This window comes from Molossus molossus, unplaced genomic scaffold (genome assembly GCF_014108415.1).
Source record: "Molossus molossus isolate mMolMol1 unplaced genomic scaffold, mMolMol1.p scaffold_m16_p_5, whole genome shotgun sequence".
Taxonomy (NCBI): domain Eukaryota; kingdom Metazoa; phylum Chordata; class Mammalia; order Chiroptera; family Molossidae; genus Molossus; species Molossus molossus.
The window spans coordinates 44,625,932-44,641,742 of record NW_023425388.1 but is presented as its reverse complement, the minus strand read 5'-3'; the positions used below and the strand labels follow the sequence as shown (position 1 = coordinate 44,641,742).

The window sequence follows — 15,811 nt, the reverse complement described above, 5'->3', positions numbered from 1 at the left end:
GATCCACTTATACAGAGAAGACATGTTTAAAATGGGGGAACTTAGCAAGAAAAAATTCTAAAGGATAAAGAAACAACACATGCAGGGAAAAAAATACTGTGGGATTTGATAAGTAAATGTACCCAGAATTTTTAATTACTTCTTAATCTTTAGACTTGCTCAGAGTTAATGAGAAATATTCTATACACGTTCCAAAAGAGATATCCTATGAATGTAGTTGTTTATAGTACTATGTGAATAAAGCATGTTTCTTCTTCTCAAGTCCACACACACAAACACCAATTAAGTTCTTTATTATTAGGCGTTGTTTATTTATACACACACACACACACACATTATATATATACACACATAATCCAAACTGATTCTGATTTTGGAAGATAACTGGTACATTTATAAAGAAATCATAAAGTAATTTATTTAGCATCTGGGAAGTACAGTATTTGAAACAATTACTTAATTTCAGCAAGAATTTTTTAATATTTACGTTTCAATCCAATATCATTTTCTTTTATCTCTAATTTTTTTTGGAAAATACAGAAAAAAATTTAAAAATTTACTTAAATATTCATACTGCTACCATCGATTACCTTTTAGAGAATTCTTGAAGAAAAGATGATCAAATATAAATCCTATTTGTTTGTTTGTTTATTTATTTATTTATTTATTTATTTTTTATCCTCACCCGAGGACACTTCTTCATTCTTTGTTCAGATAGAGCAGGAGGGAGAGAGAGAGAGAGAGAAACATCGATGTGAAAGGGACACATCGAGTGGCTGCCACCCGCACGACCAACCAGGGCCGGGGACAAACTGCAACCGAGGTACGTGCCCTTAGCGGGAACCGAACCCGGGTCTCTCCAGACCGCAGGCCGATGCTCCAACCGCTGAGCCAAACCGGCCAGGGCTATTTATTCATTTATTTATTATTAAATCTCACCTGAGGAAATTTTTTCATTGATTTTCAGATAGAGTGGAAGGGAGGGAGGGAGAGATAGAAACATTGATGTGAGAGCAATATATCAGTTGGCTGTCTCTACATGACCCTGAGGCTGGGGATTGAACCTGCAAACTAGGTATGTGCTGTTGACAGGGAATCAAACCCAAGACCCTTCAGTCTGAGGGCTGACGCTCTGAATGGCTGAGCCAAACCAGCCAGGGCTGTAAGGCCTTTTTTATTTATTTATTTTTCCTTTATTAATTTTTTTAGATAGAGAGGAAGGGAGAAGGAGAGAGAGATAGAAACACTGATAAGAGAGAACGTTGACTGGCCGCCTCCAACATGCCCCCCATTGGGGATCGGGGCCCACAACCTAAGCATGTATCCTGACTGGGAATTGAACAGGAGACCTCTTGGTGCATGGGTTGATGCTCAACCAATGAGCCACATCAGCTGGACTATAAGTCCTTTTCAAATAGCTTCTTTAATTAACTAAAATGTTGACATTTTAATTTTATATCATTAAATAAACTTATATTTTACTTTTATAAAGCTAGCTTTACTTTTTGGTTTTGAAACAACTAGAATTAATCTACCCAATATTATTTTGGGGTTTTTGCTTCAGGCTTGTTGAACCTCTTAGATTGTTGGTTTTATGGTTTTCATCAAAATTAGAAAAATTTTGGCCATTCTCCACTCAAATATTGGTTTGCTGTTCCTTGCACAACCACACGGAACCTGCGACAGCTATGCACAAATGGGAAATGAAGTTTTGTTGTTCTAACATAAATTTTAAAAGATCTTGGGGATGTTTGTTGCCACAGCATAAGTTCTAACTTGAATGACATCACAGTTCAAGTAGGGTGAGGTTACCATCTCTTTGAACTACCTAACTCTAGAATGATAGCCACTTCTAGCAACTTAATTACAAAAATCAAAACTTTTTCTTGACTCTCCTATAATTTAGCCTAAATTCATTATGAAATTTATTTCAGGATAATTTATTAGTTAGCAGGGTTGCTACTCCACTAAATCCATCTTTAATCTTTAATACCAATTTGTGTTCTCTTAAAATATTACTATTATATTCAGGGATAGACTCTTATCCCAAATCATTCTATAGAGAGAGGCAAAGAAATGGCAGGATGGCAAGCTGTTGGAATATACTGCCTTTTACTTCGTCATTATATCTAGGCAGTAATAATTTTAAATGTTCCCAAGAATGCCCCCTCCTCCTAAGAAACTGATTTATTTGAATGTCATATTTATCTGTTCTTGGGAGTAATGTGCCAAAACTGCCTCAGAGTAGTCTGGCTCTGGAGCTGTCCGCCCACTCTCAGCTATTCTAAGTGTAAATGATGATGGAGATAAAAAAAAAAATAAAATGCTAGATTTTAAAATCAAACGTGGGGGAATCATCAGTACAAAATTGTAACCGTATTTTGTTCTCTCCTTAATACAGTGGGATGAATCAGAAAAACCCTATAGATAAAATTTATAGAGAATCAATAAACTGATCCTGTAATTTGACAGAAAGTCCTTATGTTCTATATGTAAATGTCTGGTAATTTCTAGGACTTGCAGAAAACAGATAATGTAAACTGTACGACTTTAAATGATGACATTGCTAAACGCTAATATGACTTCTGAAGACGGAAATCCATATACTTCCTTACCTGGGATTGGAACAAGGTACTCTTTGAGTGTTCACATTATCACACAAGGGCTCTCCTCCATGGTAGATGCCTGTTCGAACATAGATCTAAAAAGAGAAAAGTATGTGTCTACAAATATATACAAACATACATATATAATATATGCACACATATAGGGTGGGGCAAAATTGGGTTTATAGTTGTTTGCATGGAAAATAATATAATAATTAATAAATAATAACACAAGAATAAACTCTGTGTTTTGTGTACTCAAAATTCTAAACCAACTTTTGTCCCACCCTGTACATACTAGACAGAACCAATATTAACAATATTAAAATAGTGTAACTGATATGAATGAGAATCCATTAGAAATTCCTGTTCAGATGCAGCTTTTCAGTTCTCCTTTCCTTCACATACATAATAAGTTAACACTGATGCAGATTCTTCACCAAAAGTTGTTGCTGTTTCCAGGGGAACATCAGACTAATGAAAATCAATATAGGCTCACCTTTAGGACAGGTATGGAAATCAGAGTTTTTCATATTTTAGAAAGATAAATTGGCACATATACTAAAAATTACTTAATACTATTAGAAGTTAGAACACCCATAAATATATAAATATTTCTGCAACAAAAAACACAAATATTTATAGTAGTGAGATCAATAAAGATATAAAAAACCTCGCTTCAGGTTGAGTCAGGTTTTCCTGCCAAATAAATTCTGTAAAACTTTTGGTTTTAAGAGCTTAGAATTATGAACATTAGAACTATTAGAATTAGGGATATTAGAATTATGGACAAAGGACCACAAGCTGTGTAATAGCTGAGGTAGATGGGTAGTTTTCTAGCCATCTGAAAACATACTGCAGGTCAACAGATTATTATTTAGTTCAATAAAAAAGTTTATATAAGATAATAAGCATGAACACGACTTTACCTTGTCAATGTCTCGAATATTTACATTTACATAGGTTGCACAAAGAATTTTTATTCTGAGCGCACTATTTATAACCCAAAGGGATTTTGTAGAAGTTTCTCCATTCATATATGGTGCAGCTGTGGAGATGCGTCTGGAATAAGATGGCATTGTAAAACAGTCCATTGGCAGCTGTGAATAAAGGCTTTCCTTAGCCATCAGCATTAAATTGGGCATCCTCCCAAGCATGATACAGCTTCTTATATACTGTAAAAGATTAAGAGAGATGGGGAGAAGCCATTTTTTAATAGGATTTTTCATTTTAAAAGCAACATGTAAGAGTATTATGAAAGAATTTATGTACTAATCTGCAAAGGTGATAAAAACATCAAACATTATAAATCATATATCTTAGCAGTTGCTATACTTGACATTTAAAATACTAACATTTGGGAGTTAGGTTATAGCACAGGATCAACCAAACACTTATTGGAATATAAATGTATAAAAGAAAGAAAAAGAAAAAAAACGAGGTCAGTTTTTGACACTCTAGTTCTACCTTTAACTATAAGAAAAAAAAGGATCAGAGAATATTCATTATGAAAACACTGCATTTGTTAAAGGAAAAGCAACATCAATTAGTAACCTTCTATCATTCTATCTATTAAGTCATATTGATGTTTAATCCAAGGGTTGCTCCCCCCTGGCTCTCCTGTCACAATATTTCTTGAGAAATATTTATTTTGCTAAAAAGTAAATAACAAAACAAACAAAACACAAAGAGGAGACTGATGAAAACATAGGATGTATTTAAAAATATATTAAAACACACTGGTTTGATCTACAAAGTGGTAGTTAGAATAGAAACTGCTAATAGAAATGCTACTGTGTACATATTATACTAGTCTATTTTCTTACCCATAAGTCCACTAGACTGTAAGCAACCTGAAGGCCAGAACCATGTCTTGCTTGGTACTGTAAATCAGTACTTAGCATATACTTGATACAAGTATAGCTGTTTCTTATAGGTATTTATTTAAGGAACAGAAACAGAAAGGAAGGTAATATTAACAATATTAACAGTATATCTTAATTAACAGTAAATCATAGATTTTTTGAAATGTTTAATTGTTAGTGTCATTGCTTGGGAGGAGATAAAATACTAAATATTTTGAGGTTAGTGTAACTGCCACATGTTTTTATGTTTGTTTGTCTTATTTTGACACAGGGCACATTTACATTACTGCTTACATTGCATAATCAAATGAATACAACAAATCTCTCTCTTTTTTCTTTTTTAAAGGCACATGAAAAGCCTTCTGTGCAAATTCCATATTATTTAAAATTCCTGCTGGCTAATAAAAGTATTTCCGCTATAGAATTGGAACCATCTAGAAAAGCACATGATGCATTTTTCACATGCAGAATACCTAAAACATTGTATCTTACCTCATCGCACAATTAAACAGTCACCAAATGAAATGTTTGTATCTGAATAATGATATAACTATTGTTACAATTGCAAAAATGTTAATCAGCTTGTCTACATACATAGTCAGATCCCCAAATATTAATTACATAAAATTTAAAGGAAGAATACCATCTATTCTTTTAAATTAAATTCATCATCAACCTCTCAAATTAAATAACTATTGTGTAAAAATAAACTTATGTTATTTAATATTATTTTTCAAAAAGTATATTTAAAAAATATAGACACTAGTCCCCAATGTGATTACTTTTTAAATTTAAAATTAATATATTTGAAACTTGTTACTCACCTTATATTGACTCAGAGGATATTTTTCTAGAAAGTATTCATCACATCCACACACTTTTAAAATATATTTGCCCTGATATTCTAAAACACAAAGTTTTAGTTGTTCAGATGATAGTAACATACTTCGAGTTTTTTTCCTGATTGCTTCAGCAATTACTTGTTCTGGCACACAGTCATGATTGATTTTCAGAGTATACTTCTGCTTGTCATTATTTGGAGAAACTATTACCCAAATCACCACTATAATTTGCCCTATAACAGAAAAGCATTATTAGATGCAATCATCACATATACTTGTTTTCAAGAGACAAATTTCAAAAAAGCATGCACTACCATTACTCTAGCATAATGAGAAATGACTTATATTCTAGCTGATTAAATACAGGCAAATCTTCAAATCTAATAGGGCTGCCAGGCCATATCCAAATCTCGTGTTTTATGGTAAGCATACAAAACTATGACTAGTGGGTCACAAGTACCTGAGATCAAGATAATTCCATTTTAAACTGCATGGCACACATCATGGATACAACCCCATGAAGAGTGACTCATGATGGTATACCAAAGGTTCAAAAGTGGAAGAGTTTTTGGTACAATGGGAAAACATCATGGAGACTTAAAGGAAGATGCTAAATCGGAATGAGAGAAAAGATGGGGGAGGAGGGAAAATAAGATAGATTTTCTTATTTTTTTCCTTTTAAGATCAATTAAGCCAGAGAACAAAAAGAAAGAGATGATGATAAAATGGAAAGATTAAAACTGTTAGAATGGTCTGGGTATTCACAATACAATTCTCCCAAGTATCTTATATGTTGGAAACTTTTCCACAAAGATTGGCTAAAAAGGAAAAGAGTGTTCCAATTTAAAAAGTATGCTGGAGTAGAAAAGAATTTCAAATAAAGATGTTACATTATATTTCATTAAACTATTTGGAATAATATGGGTGAAATAGTAATTTGATGTCAACTTATTTTACTAAAAGAACTTTATATTTAACAGAGTGTGAGAGTTAACCTATTCTATAACTTCAAATTAAAACCTTCATTGGCCCTGGCCAGTGTGGCTCATTTGTTTGGAGTATCATCATCCTGTACACCGAAAGGTTTCAGGTTTGTTTTGTTTTATTTTTTTATCCTCACCCGAGGACATTTCTGCATTATCTTCAGACACAGCGGGAGGGAGAGGGGGGAAGAGAGAAACATCGATGTGAGAGAAGCATATCGAGTGGTTGCCACCCACATGACCCCAACTGGGGCCGGGGACAAACTGTAACCAGGGTACGTGCCCCTATGGGAACCGACCCTGGATCTCTCTCGTCCGCGGGCCGACGTGCCAACTGCTGAGCCAAACCGGTCAGGGCAAGGTTTCGGGTTTGATTCCTGGTCAGGGCACATACCTAGATTTCAGGTTCGAACCCCAGTTGAGGCGTGTATAAGAAGGCAATTGATGGATACTTTTTTTTTTTTTTCCTCTCTCTCTCCCTTCTCTCCTCTCTCAAATCAATAAGCATGTCCTTGAGTGAAGATTAAGGAAACAAAAACAAACAAACAATAATCTTTACTTTGATATCTTGAAAAACAGATACCTATCTGATAGTTTCATTTAAAAACAATATAGTTTATATATTTGCATGTTCACTTAATTCTAGAAATTGATATATTAAATGTCAAAAGTCAACCTCATGATCAGATTTAATTAGTGTATATAACATTAAGATTAAGAAATTTATTTTTTCTTTGAATATACGATTTATAACAAGTCTATAGTTTTTCTAAAACTTCATAAAATGTTTCTATTTGTACTTGTTTTTACATGCAAAAAGATGATCAGCTGTAATTCTATAGCAGTGAATTTCAAATTCAAAGTTATTTAATTTTATTCTGAGATAAACAATTCAGCAAGGGATCAGCATCATATGCACACAATTCATTCCACTAATAAACATTTATTATACACAAGTTGTATACTTGGCACTCAACTATATCTTGTCAGTATAAGCAGTATCTGACTTCAAGAAGCTTATCATGTAACTGAGATTACAAAAAAAAAAAAAAGACTATTTAAAAATGTGGGCACAGCCCTGGCTGGTTTGGCTCAGTGGTTAACAGCAGACCAAAGAGTCATGAGTTCTATTCTGGTCAAGGGCATGTACCTAGGTTACAATTCAGTTCCTGGCCCTGGTCGGGGTCATGCAGGAGGTGGCCAATCAATGGGTCTCTCTCATGTCGATGTTTCTCTCTCTCCCTCCCTCCCACTCTATCCGGAAGATAAATGGAAAAATATCCTCAGGTGAGGATTTAAAAAAAAAAAGGGCACAGATAGAAGTTTTCACTATAGTAACCAATTATGGTAGAATGCAAATTTTCTTACCTTTATCTAATTTATTATATATGTGCTTTGGCAGTTCTGGTGAAGATTCTACATTTGGAGGATAGACATACATTGCTCTACTATGAGGTGAATTAAGATCCCTAAGATCCACAGCTTCTTTACAAACATTCAGAATATTTCTTCGGAAGTCCTGTACTTCTGGATCTTTAACCATGTCAAATTCACACACTGGCATGCCGATAGCAAAGCCTTAAAAATTTTATAAAGAATATAATATTCTGTTAAATACAAAGTATAAAATGTTTCTTATACATAAAAAAACTTGGTAGATTTGGAAGATCACAATAGAATAAAGAAGTTTCTCTGGGTTAAAAAATTTTTGATGAATACATATAGTAAGAGTTAACAAGCTTTTAATAAAACATATATTTAGTAATTTGGAGCAAAGGCAGAAAACATTATCCATATCAGTTATTTTTTAAAGAATGATAAAACAAATCTAAGTCAACCATACAAAAGATACTTCTTAAAGAAACCTTTATAGAACAATATCAAGGTGTTAAAAATAGTTCCTTAACACAACAGTAAAAAAATACTTTAGATTTGCAATGATTTTTATTTCAAAATCTATTTATTAAGATTACAAAGGTAATTAACTGGTTCAAACAGAAATATTTCAGTAAGAAGTTTCACAGTTATCTGCATTTAGAATATGATGACAATGACATTTAGTAAAAAAGTATATCATACCAATTTCTCGATTGAGGATCTTTTCTTCACGGTTGCCTACTGGCTCAATTACTTTTAAAAAGGGTTGAAAGAGCCGGAGGTCACAAAGTCGTCTTGTTTCATCAAAAAACTCTTCCCTTTCTGCTTCTTGGGTAACACTTACGAAAATGTAAGAAGATTCATCCTGAAGAAGTTGATGGAGAGGGTACTTTCTTGCTTCTTTAAATAGTTCATGCTTTATAGTTATTAACGTAGCCTCACGGAGGCATTCTAAAGTCACTATCATTCCATTTGGTAGTAAACATTCTACTAGGATTCGTGGGGGCATCAAGTGGATGCCCCACAGTTCACCGGATGATGGTCTTGGAGGCATTGTTCTGATCCTTTACAAGTTTTACATATAAAACTACTTTAAGGAATTAGATGTGTGGCTGTCCCAATGCAGAAATCTAAACCAAAGAAGGAAAACATATGTTAAAAGAGAAACAACTATAGAAGAACAGATTTATGGCACTATTAAATGTAAAAACTCATTTTCCATAGTTGGAATTAGGATAAGTAATAATAATTCATCTTAAATATTTTGATGGAGACTGTTGCTCCAAATTAGGCTAAAAATATTGATTGCAAAGCAGAAATCAGAAAAATCACTTGTATTTTTAAAAAAACATTTTATTTGAATGAATTTTTAACATTTAGGTCTTATCAAGACAGAGGTGAGATTATGGGAAGAATGAACATTAAGTTGTAATTGCAACCAAAATTTCTACCACATACCACCTCTACCATTCTCTTCTACTTTACTGAGCAGAATCTGGGCTGGAAACGATCCTTTATCACGAGCTAACTGCTCTCATTTTAAAGATGAGTAAAGTAAAGCTGGAGAGGGCAAATCTTTTCCCTTTTCTCCTGACCTCCACCCCATGGTACTGAGAAATTACATGGCTTACTCTTTTACCCTTTCTTGAATTAATCTTTATAATTTACTTTTGTGTACTGATTATTATCTAAGTGATATGTTGGACCATCTGCTTCTAAAGTATAAGTTTAGTTGCTATAATATAAAGTGTCACTGCATTTTCCTCAAGATGTGATAAATTTATAACGATCCATCCACTTTATCAAATAACCTAGTCCTGACTGAAATGACCTACACTTAAAGGAAACCCACTGACTCTCTTTGTCAGTACAATGTCCCAACTGTGTTAAACACTTATAATATTTTTAAAAAAATATTAATTATTATTATGACTTGAAACCCTCATATTTTAGATATCAACAATCTTGGGGATCTTTTAGAAGTTACTGTCAAAACCTACTAAGCACAAGTTTATTTCTTGTTGTTTATATTTCTTCTTTTTTAAAAGTATTTTATTGATTTTTTTGAGAGAGGGAAAGGGAGAGAGAGAGATAAAAACATCGATGTGAGAGAGAGACATCAATCAGCTGCCTCCCACATGCCCCCGAATGGGGACTGAGCCCAAAACCTGAGCACGTGTTCTGACTGGGAATCAAACCAGGTCAGTTCATGGGACTGAGCCACACTGGCTGGCTGACACTATTTCTCCACTAAAAATGTACTGGTGCTGTCCCCAGAACTATGTTAGGTGCCAGGGATATTGATGATGAGTAAGACACATGGCCTTTGTTCTCACAAGGCAAAGTTAAGAGTGTGAAGATAATGTGTATGTTGGGTGTGGGGTAATTTCACAGGTACACAACAAAAAAAAAAATGTTCTCATGGAGAAGTGCCAGATGTTACAAAAGCTCATAGTTGTCACTCAACTCATTGGAAGTTGGAGTGGGAAGGCTTCCACAGGAGGCAACATATAAACTGAATTTTTGTTTTTTTTGGTACGTGCCCCTAGCGGAAACCGAACCTGGGACTCTCTGGCCCGCAGGCCGATGCTCCAACTGCTAAGCCAAACTGGCCAGGGCTAAACTGAATTTTTTAAGGATAAGCAGGAGTTGAGCAAACACAACAAGCAGTAAGGAGCATGATGCATCTAATCCAGAAATCTATCTCTGGCTCCTCTATGTCATACCTAGCAACATCTAAGCCATCAACAAACTCCGTTAATTCTATCACTTTTAGTTCCTTGGATCAGGCTACTACTATTCCTGTCTCCCTGCATCTAGGTTTGCTTCCGACAATGCATCTTTCACCTCACAGCCAGTGTGGTCCAGAGAGAGCAATAGGGCCTACATTTTGTTTGTTTGAGATTTTTTTTTTTTTTTTTATCCTCACCCGAGGACATTTTTTGTTCAGATAGAGTAGGAGGGAGAGAGAGAGAGAGAAACATCGATGTGAAAGGGACACATCGAGTGGCTGCCACCCACACGACCAACCAGGGCCCGGGACAAACTGCAACCAAGGTACATGCCCTTAGCGGGAACCGAACCCGGGTCTCTCGGGACCACAGGCTGATGCTCTAACCACTGAGCCAAACCGGCCAGGGCTGTTTGAGATATTTTTTTCACTGATTTTTAGGGAAAGTGAAAAAGAGGGAGGGAGGGAGAGAGAAAAAGAGGGAGGGAGGGAGGGAGAGGGGGCGGGGAAGGGGGAGGGGGAGGGAGAGGGGGAGGGAGGTTGATTGGCTGCCTCCCTCACATGCTCTGATGGGAGCCAGGGATAGAAGCTGCAACCCAGGTACATGCCCTTGACCAGGAATCGATCCTGCAACCCTTTGGTGCACTAAGCCACACTGGCCAGGGCAAAAGGGCCTACTTTGAGCAGCCGTTTCTGCTGTACCAATTTTCAGTTGCAAACAAGTGTTTATGGTATGCTTCAGAGTTTTAACATATGAAAGAGGTGAAGAGTAGAAATACAAATTTCAAGCCCTAACCAGCACCTCTGGAAATATAGAAATTGGAAGACAATCAAAAATATAAAATTATTTTCTAATAGTTAAAAATATTTTTCTTCAAATGTATAAGAGACACACTAAAGTTACAGGATTTAAAATATACTTCTCCTGTTTCTTGTATCTGTAAAAGAAAATTCACTGACTAATAAAAAAACCAGATAAACCTGTGTGTATAATTTTAGAAGTGACTTAGGCTAAGCTTCTTAAAACATACAAAAATTTAAAGAATGCAAGGGATAATGCCAAATGACTACTTTTAAATGATAGTCTGGCTGCACAAAAAAGTTCAAATAAAAACAAAACAAAACCACAAGCCACACCAAAACAGCAGCTGTGTTTATAGTTTTCTTTGTTGAATGGTGCTAACAAGTCTATGTTATGGAATCATGGGGGCAATTCTTTTATAGACTAAATAACAACCTCCAGGGTCTTATATGTTACCTAAGAATTAGCAAAAGAGAAGTCTAGTATAGTAGACAGATCACTGATTCTAATCTTTATTATACTACCATATATTTATGGGCAATTAACAATTGTGAAATACTCAAAATACACTCTTCTCATAAGAGAATAAATGTGATCATAGTCATTAAACACTTGGAGATCCTGGAAGGTGGGCACTGGTTGATATTATGGTAGTTCTACATAGAAGAGAGGATGCTTATCTGTCTTCTTATGCCAGGTCTTATTCTGTACACACCATCATCTCAGAGCTCACATGAACAGAAGTGTAGAAAAAGCAAATGGAGCTAACATTTACTATTTAGTATATATAATGCACTGAGGAAGGCAATAACCCTTTTACATATGAGGAAATCAAAGGTCAGAGAAGTGAAGTTATTCACTACAAAATATGTATTTTGAACTTATGTCTAGGTGATTTCAAAGTGTACCCTGCTATTTGGGCTTCAGTTATGGCCAGGTAATACTCATTGGTAGTGAATAACAGAATGGGCTCCTAAGTTACACTAGATTCAAATTCTGGATGCTTTAATTAGTTGTGTGGCTTTGATAATTTAATTCATCTCATGGAACCTCGTTTGTTAAATTGGGATAATAGTATACACACACACACACACATATATATTTCATCAGATTGTTGTTTTAGACAAGATGATAAATGAAAAACATGTAAGCAAAGAGATTTGCCCAGTAAGCACCCAATATATGTTAAATGTTACTATTACTAAACCTGCAAAGTATACCTACATTATCTTTTTCAAGCTATTATGAATTACCCAGGGACTGGTACCAGATAGGGGTGGGAAAAAGAGGTTTGAGTTCTTTTACCGAGGAAGGCAAATAAATAAGGAGCTTCATAAAGCCATGCCAACTTCAAAAGCTGAAACTTGAAGAGAGCACTGGTAATGCAAGGTCCACAGACAAGTTTGGAATAGTAGTGAATGGCTCAGATGCTGGTACTTTCGTAGCTGCTTCTAGTTCCCCAGACTCCAAAGATTCCAATTGAAATGGTACAGCTATCTACAGCTTAGGTGTGAGGAATCCCTTGCTATTTGTTTCCACCAACCCTGTGTTTTTGGAGAAATATCTGTGTGCTAGGCTTTAGGCTAAATATGCTATGAAAACAAAGGTAAATAAGATGCTTTCTCTTTGGTTGTTGAAGGACTTAGTTTATTAGGGAAGACAAAACACAGGAACAACTTTAACAATGGAAAACTGTTGTAAGACAAAATATGAACTTTGAAAAAGTCACAAGAAATCTCTAGTTGCCTGAGGAGGTTAGGGAAGTCACCAGAGAAGTAAAATTTAAGTAGAATATTATCAATTAGTAGGGATACTGCAGAGAAGGCGTGGCTTGAACATGAGAGTTAGATGAGGGTGTTTTAGATTGCCATATGATTATGTGTGTAAACTCAGACCATGAAAGAACGTGGCCTGTTACCAGCAATACAAGTTGTTCTTTATTACTTGGGTCTGAAGTGCATGGGAATTGGTAAGGTGTGTGACAAGGAAGGTGGAGTGGGAGGTAGGCAAGGGCCACAAGTGTGGGGAGAGTCCACATTAAGAAGTCTGAATTTTATCCTAAGTAAAAGGGAGTCTCTAAAAAGTATTTTGAGAAAAAAAATGGCATCAAACTTTTTCATGATTTTAAAATTCAGATTTCTTTATAACTTTGCTTTTCAAATATAGGCTATAGTAAAATAAAATAAACCAAGGTATAAATATATCTTCTCAAGTCCCTGAATTTGGAGTAAAATCCCTAAAGTTAATTAAGTCAGAGCATATAACATGTTAAGTAAAAGGGCCTTTATGATACAGAAAATAAAATGTTAATAAAAAGGTTGAATTATCCAAGCTTAAGTGCATAATCTATTTACAAAGAAAAATAACTAACTTGACAATAAAAAATCAGTATAAATTATTTAAAATACAAATCTGCCTTTTGGAAAGTTATAACTAAACTACAGAACAACCATCATTCAAAACCGCCTGAAATCAAGCTGAATGGAAGTCCTACAACTACAGAATTAAAGCAGCAGCCACATCGAGACTGGTAGGAGGGGCGGAGGCGGAAGGGCTGGTCCCACACCCACGTGTGGCGGATAAAAATCAGGAGGACACCTCAGCTGGGAAGGTCCTCTCTGAGGACTGAGGGGTCCCCGTCCCACACCAGGTGCCCTGCTCAGGGTTGCAGTGCCAGGAAGAGAAGTCCCCATAACTTCTGGCTGGAAAAACCAGCGGGAACTGAGGCTCAGGAAGGCTGAGGCAGCTGGAGCCCCAGGCAGCTCCTTAAAGGGCCCGCACATGAACTTATCGGACTCACTCCCTCTATCTTGAAAAGGAAGCAGCTCAAGGGCGCCAGAGACATACAGGGAAGAACTGAGCTGTTTGGCATTGGAGCGAGGGCTGGAGAGGGGGCTTTCCCTGGGACAGATGTGCTGTCAGAGGCCTTTGTTCCTTTGGTGAGCCCTTCCCTGGGGCAGCAGACAGCCGCCATATCTGGGACTCCAGCAACCTGGCTCACACTGGTAGCCCCGCCCTGGTGATTCCCTGAGGCCCCGCCCCACTCAACTTTCAGGCCCACCCAAGCTGTTGCCAGTTGCTTAACCATAGGATTGGCCTGTTTTGGATCCTGCCTCAGGTTTTCCTAAATTCTTTCAAAGAAGCAGCATCCGGTCTCAGACCCATACCTGTCATTTAGTAATACACAGAAACAAACACAGGGAGGCAGCCAAAATGAGGAGACAAAGAAACAGGTCCCAAATAAAAGAACAGAATAAAACCCCAGGAAAAGAACTAAGCAAAATGGAGATAAGCAACCTAACAGATACTGAGTTCAAAATACTGCTGATAAGGATGCTCAATGAACTTAGTGAGAACCTCAGCAAACTTAGTGAGGGCCTCAAGAGCATAAAAAAGGACCAGTCAGAAATTAAGGAGGCACTAACTGAAATAAAGAATAATTTACACAGATTCAATAGTAGAGTAGGTAAAGCTAAGAAGCAAACCATGGATTTGGAATATAAGGAAGCAAAAAACACCCAATCAGAACAGCAAAAAGAAAAAGAATCCAAAAAAATGAGGATAGTGTAAGGAGCCTCTGGGACAACTTCAAGCATGCATCTTGGAGTTGCCAGAAGGAGAAGAGAGAAAACAAGAAATCGAAAACCTATTTGAAACAATAATGGCAGAAAACTTCCCTAACTTGGTGAAGGAAACAGACATACAAGTCCAGGAAGCACAGAGAGTCCTAAACAACATGAACCCCAAGAGGCCCACACCAAGACACATCATCCTCAAAATGCAAAAGGTTCAAGACAAAGAGAGAATCTTAAAAGCAGCAAGAGAAAAGCAGTTAGTTACCTACAAGGGTGTTCCCATAAAACTGTCAGCTGATTTCTCAAAAGAAACTTTGCAGGCCACAAAAGAGTGGCAAGAAATATTCAGAGTGATGAAAAGCAAGAACCTACAACCAAGATTACTCTATCCTGTAAAGCTGTCATTTAGAATTGATGACCGTATAAAGAGTTTCCCAGACGAAAAAGTTAAAGGAGTTTGTCACCACCAAACCGTTATTATATGAAATGTTGAAGGGTCTTTTTGAATAAAAAGATAAAATATATGAACAAACAAAATGGCAATGAATACGTATCTACTGACAATGGGATCTACAAACAAAATGAACAGGCAGAACAGAAACATTCTCACAGATACAGAGAACATTTTGTTGGTTGCCAGATGGAAGGGGGGTTGGAGGAATGGGTGAAAAAGGTGAAGGGATTAAGAAGAACAAATTGGGCCCTGGCCGGTTTGCCTCAGTGGTTAGAGCGTCAGCCTGCAGTCCAGAGAGACCTGGGTTCGGTTCCCGCTAAGGGCATGTACCTCGGTTGCAGTTTGTCCCTGGCCCTGGTTGGGTCATGTGGGTGGCGGCCACTCGATGTGTCCCTTTCACATCAATGTTTCTCTGTCTCTCTCCCCCTCCCACTCTATCTGAACAAAAAATGGAAAAATATCCTCGGGTGAGGATTAAAAAAAAGAAGAACAAATTGGTTGCTAGACTGACAAAACTCAAAGGGAAGGGGGGTCTAGGGGGTGGGAAGAAACAAACCAAAGAACTTACATGCATAT

General features: G+C 36.4%; 1 protein-coding gene across 4 annotated transcripts in view; it reads right to left on the bottom strand.

Annotated features, from left to right (window-relative positions):
• PIK3CA (phosphatidylinositol-4,5-bisphosphate 3-kinase catalytic subunit alpha) overlaps positions 1-15,811 on the bottom strand; it is an 85,545-nt gene that overhangs the window by 26,276 nt on the left and 43,458 nt on the right. For 3 of the 4 annotated variants that reach the window (XM_036242715.1, XM_036242717.1, XM_036242716.1), the window contains exons 2-6: positions 8,376-8,803; positions 7,665-7,874; positions 5,296-5,546; positions 3,536-3,781; positions 2,616-2,701 (exon numbers count right to left, since the gene is read on the bottom strand). In XM_036242715.1, the coding sequence (XP_036098608.1) occupies positions 2,616-2,701; positions 3,536-3,781; positions 5,296-5,546; positions 7,665-7,874; positions 8,376-8,727 (1,145 nt within the window). In that variant the 5' untranslated portion in view covers positions 8,728-8,803. Of the gene's footprint in view, positions 1-2,615; positions 2,702-3,535; positions 3,782-5,295; positions 5,547-6,690; positions 6,847-7,664; positions 7,875-8,375; positions 8,804-15,811 lie in introns of those variants that run through there. The other variant, XM_036242718.1, reaches the window with a different exon arrangement.